This window comes from Acanthopagrus latus, chromosome 6, assembly GCF_904848185.1.
Source record: "Acanthopagrus latus isolate v.2019 chromosome 6, fAcaLat1.1, whole genome shotgun sequence".
NCBI lineage: Eukaryota > Metazoa > Chordata > Actinopteri > Spariformes > Sparidae > Acanthopagrus > Acanthopagrus latus.
This window is the reverse complement of record NC_051044.1, coordinates 12,308,170-12,313,272: the sequence shown is the minus strand read 5'-3', so window position 1 is coordinate 12,313,272 and position 5,103 is coordinate 12,308,170. Positions and strand designations below refer to the sequence as shown.

General features: G+C 41.5%; 1 protein-coding gene across 1 annotated transcript; it reads left to right on the top strand.

Annotated features, from left to right (window-relative positions):
• Window positions 1–2,204: 2,204 nt before the first annotated feature.
• Window positions 2,205–5,103, top strand: npffl (neuropeptide FF-amide peptide precursor like). Its single transcript, XM_037101664.1, has 3 exons — window positions 2,205–3,047; window positions 3,900–4,015; window positions 4,619–5,103. The coding sequence occupies exons 1-3, from the start codon at window positions 2,901–2,903 to the stop codon at window positions 4,737–4,739; spliced, it is 384 nt and encodes a 127-aa protein (XP_036957559.1). The 5' UTR covers window positions 2,205–2,900; the 3' UTR covers window positions 4,740–5,103.

The following is a 5,103-nucleotide window of genomic DNA, read 5'->3' as shown; positions in this document are numbered from 1 at the left end:
GAGATGATTAAATTGGTCAAGCATGGTCTTTCTCAAAGCTGAGAGAAAGATGACTGACCTTTCATAAGTGTTGCAGCACAGTAAAAAAAAAAAAAAAAAAAAAAGTGTTGCTGTTTTTCTTCAGATCTGGAGATTAAAGAACTGAATATATTTTGTCTCATGTGTACAGTGGAAGAACTACTGACTACTGAAAGAAACTACAAAGCACATGTTTTGTTTTTTTTTTTTAGTGTTCTTGTGTTCTGGGTGTCTGCGGTCCAACTTCATGTTTGAAGCCATTATTCAGATCATTCAGATGGATGTTCAGGTTCTGAGCTGGGCAATGTTTATACAATGAATTATCAAAATGTGTTTTAATTAGTAACTTAATGACATTGCAGAATTAAAAGAATAGTCTTTTTAAAATTATTATTAATGGGCTATATGTGAATATTTACACCCCTCTCCTGCCTCTCTGCTCACTGTAAGTCTTCAGCCAGCTTAGCTTAGCTTAGCATTAAGAGAGCAAAACAACAAGAATCTAAAGTCTAAACAGACATTCTGGTTTTCAGTTTCTGAACAGATTGAACAAATTCAATATTTTGTACTGAGTGGTCAGCATTAATGGGGTGTTGATAGATGGATTGTGTTGCCTTTGGACCTTTCTTGTTGTTTCTAGCCTTCAAGCTGGACTAACCTCTACTTTGTGGTATACTTGTACAATCTCTTGTAATTCAATTAAACAGATCTGCCAAAAATTCTACCTTTACAGAGTTTATCATGCTCAGTTTTTGCTGACGTGTAAAATCCAATTACATGTACAACATGTCACTAACTATGACCCTTGATACTGAAACATACAGCTGAGTGACACTGTCGATGCATGATGAGACATTAAAGGCGCCATAAGAGTCGACTTTAAGGCAGGGCTCTTACATTAAATCATGTTAGACTGCACAGATGCACCCTTATAGAGCACAAACTGAGTGTACGTTCCTGTTTTTAAAATAACTTCAGCTTCATCTTAAGCAGTGCAGGCTAAACATAAATGTTGTTTTTTATGTTCACGTCAGAGTGAGCCAATTAGATTTTTTCTGTAATCCAAAAGCATATGATCTTATTATAGTCATGAAAACTAATTCCCCTCTGACTCCTTCAGATGTCATCCGGGTTGCCATGGCAGTTAAGTTTGTGTGTGTGTGTGCGTGCGTGTGTGTGTGTGTGTTGCAGTTTAAGCGGATTGCCACCCATTAGGCCCTTCATGAGCTAAATCTGTTGACGCCCAATGCAGTATTGAGGGGAAAGTGACTAATTATTACACACTCACATACAAGCAGTTAGACACACACTAAACATGCACACACACACTAAGTCACAGACAAAGACAAAGTGAACACATGTTGGTTCTAATAAAACCAGCGTCACTCTCATAAATCAAACCCAAAGTTGCCTTCGTTTGAAATGAACTAAATGAGAGAAGCTGACATTTTAACAGATGAAGCGGTTTTCTGTCCCTTGGGAGAAGTTTCTTCCCGTAGATCTCTTCTTCAGCATGTTAAGAAGAACGCTAAGATGCTGGCATGGCACGGCACATCCAATAAACGTTACGCAATAACCCTTCTGTTTTCTCGTGATAATGAGTCAATTTATCCTGTTATCTCAGGATAACAACGTTTGTTTTCTAGTGGTCTCAAAAAAATGATCTCATTATCTTGGAAAAACATTTGTTATTCTGTGATAATGACATAGATAAGCTCTCAAGAAAGAGAAAAATTTAACTTTACTTTATATTGTAGGAAAATGGAAGCGGTTTGACCCGTGACATTAAGGGCGTCCATAGCAAACCAAGGATCTAACTTTACATCTCTTCATGTTGCAACTTGACGTGTAAACGTGATATGACACACATTGTACAAATGTCAATACACTACGTATGACACGTAGGGTCTGAAGGTATCCGTGGTTTGCAGAAACACAAGCTGCCAACATTTTATTCTGATGGCTGCACTGGAAATAAAAAAATTGTACGCTGTGGCTGGAATACGATCTTGAACAATTCGGTCCAGATTTGCAAATGGTTCCTTAAAATGAAAGAATATCCACAATAACATTAATATGAGACACCATTAAGAAACAAACTCTGAGGTTAATCCTTCCCTGATGAATGAACCAGCATTATCATAAACCCAGAAGTATTCTCTAGTTACCAAACATCAGCTCTGCGGCAGAAGATTAAAAAACTAATAAGCAGTAAACGTGTCATACTCCTCTTTCATTTCCATTGTGTTTGCTTTGTTTTACTGCTTAAAAACACCTTTTTTAGGTTCATTACTTTGTTTCCAAGGATCACCAGGGCTGTCAGGGCTAATCTGTTTAATATTGGCACATGATTAAGTGGGTGATGAGTGTTCTCACATATTGTTCGTCTCTACATGCGTTGCAGACAACTGGACAACTGGGACTGTTGGATCAGAGTCCATTTGCAGGGATTTATCTGTTTAATAACTGGGAGGGTTGTGTTGCACTACCCTCAGGGCCGCGTAATAATGCACTCCGGTTGCTCAGTCATCACTAATGCCCTGATTTTGCTAAATGGACCTGGTTAAGTCTCATATTAGTGGACGTCCCTTCCTCTGGCCTGTCCCCTGTTCCCCTTTGTAACAGTAGCATCTTTCTCCAGCTCTCCTGGGGGTTGCCAGCCAGTGACCGCGAGGTGTATAAAAGACCCAGCGAGGATGTTAGCACCACTGAAGTTAGCCAGGACGCCACACGAAGAGGACACTTAACCCCCGAGCAGGACGAGCCCTCCCTCTGTTCTCCAGGAGCTGGGGCTTAAAACTCAACAGGTGATATCGCACATCCGAGGTCTCCCTCTGCCTCTGTCATCTGATTCCACCTGACCTCCTCACAGCTTTGAGACCATGGACACAGCTGCGGTGGTGACTCTTCTGGCTCTGGTCATGGCGACGGCTGGCGTGAGCGGGGCTCTTCGTATCCAAGGCAGTCTGGACAAAAATGACATCCTGCCAGGCTCAGAAGAGAACATGGTCGACCACTTGCTGGGGCTGGTGAGACAACAAACCACTGAAACAAACCTGAATTGCAGATTTTTCATCTCCAGGCATCACACCATAGTTTCATGTATCTACAGCTGGAGATAGCAGATAAAGAAGAAGGAAAACAGATAAATGATTAGGATAACAGGATTTATGTGAGTTTTCTACTCTACAACTTCAATTTTGCCTACACAATTTTAGCTTTTAAAAAACAAAAAATCTAAATTTGCTCCATATCTCAGTCACTCACTTATCTGGTAAACATACTGTCTGTCTCTCGGCAGGATTTAAATATGGAGTGTCTGTGCCACATCACACTGAATGTGCACAACCAGAAGTCATGCCAACATTTTTCAGCAAAGTCTGTCGCTAAGAATGCTAATTGGATTGGAGCCCTCACCCTTGAGTGAGATGAGCTGAATCACACAATCCATTTAGATTTCAGATAGTGCTCCCCTTCATGCAAGAGTGTGAAATACACTGTAATATATTCTGGGGTCAACAGACAGTCACAGAAACAGCGGGAGGATTCAGATCACGAGGAAAAATGTAGCGTTTTCCCGACAGATTTGGGTTTTTAGTCTGCATAAAGATAAGCTTGGATGGATATTCGGCTGGGCACGAGGTACATGTCTTTGCCTTTGTTGCGCTGATAGCAACATCTCAAGGTCTCCTGCCACAGCGGGGGCGACTGTCTGGAGTTTCAACCCCCGGGGTTTGTGTTGCAACCCGAAATCGAATGCAGTTATGGCGCTTGTTAGTCCCGAGATATTTCCGTGTGGGGAGGATTTCATCCAAAAACAGAGTACAAGCCTTTTGATGCCTGGCTTTGCATTTGTTGGTGTGTGTACTGTTCTGCTCCAGGAGAGTGAAAACGTAGATAACAGCATTGACGATCGCCTGCTGACCGCGGTGCTGAGAGCTCTGCTGCTCGGGTCCCAGAGAGAAACCAGGAACTCTGTCCTCCATCAACCACAGAGGTCAGTGCTATTAAAGAGCCCATAACTCCACTACAACTGTTACCATTTCAACCTCCGATGTAGTTTTTTTTTTCCCCATCAGCAATCATGTAAACATGAATATTCAACAATTCTACTGCAGAACATGTGGCATTATGCAAATACTCACTCAGATTTGGGTAGAAGCAAGCACTTGCTGCATGGCTCAGTGCCATGTTTGCACAGCAACTAAATTAATAAATTATCAGTGGACTGCAAGAGTCATGCAGATAAAGCTGCAATGAAACATATTCTTTATTAATTATTTGGTCTCCAAAACATAAAAATGCCCTTTGTATTGTCATACAGCTCAAGGTCAAGACATCAAATGCCTCGCTTTGTCCGACCATTAGTCCAAAAGACAAAGTTTTACTTTTTCAATGTTGAAATCCAATATTTAGGGGGCATTTTGGCTTGAAAACTAACCAGTTTAACTAATTTTTTTCTGTCAACCAAATGCTCCAAATGCATGTATAATGAAAATGCATCTATCATACTGCAGGTATTTCCACACATCTGAATCTTAGAATGACACAGATTTTGTGTTTTCATTGGTGCCTCCATCCTGTTTCTCCTACCGCGCAGGTTTGGCCGCAACTCCAGAGCGCAGGTGCTGTCGGAGGATCAGATACAGTCCCGTGATTGGGAGGCCGCCCCAGGTCAGCTCTGGAGCATGGCTGTACCCCAGAGATTCGGCAAGAAATAATCTGGCTGGCAGATCCTTACATCAGTGTCGGGGCACGAGGCCGAGCAGCAGGCGACTGTGGAGAGCCAAAATTTGAATGAATAAATCTGAATTGTAAAAGCACATTTGTTATTTCGACACTGTCCCGGCCCATTAGGCCTTACTGACATCCAACGTTTAGTTAAAGATGACACGAGCTTACATTTTCTGTTGTTTTAGATTTCCAACACTATTAAAGCATGTCGACGAGTGCCTAACAAGGTTTTCTGAGCAGACCTCATTTGTCCTGACGGGAAAGTTATTCAGGACCAGAAGAGTTTGCTGTAAAATAATTGCTGCTTCTTTTTGTTATTCTTCTGTTCTCTGGTCAAATAAAAGAGCTTCG

What these genes read in the sequence shown, in the direction of transcription:
- npffl (XM_037101664.1), top strand. Translation starts at nt 2,901, where the DNA reads ATGGACACAGCTGCGGTGGTGACTCTTCTGGCTCTGGTCATGGCGACG. An exon ending in TCGACCACTTGCTGGGGCTG is followed by an intron (nt 3,048 to 3,899) that starts GTGAGACAACAA and finishes GTTCTGCTCCAG; the next exon opens with GAGAGTGAAAACGTAGATAA. An exon ending in GTCCTCCATCAACCACAGAG is followed by an intron (nt 4,016 to 4,618) that starts GTCAGTGCTATT and finishes CCTACCGCGCAG; the next exon opens with GTTTGGCCGCAACTCCAGAG.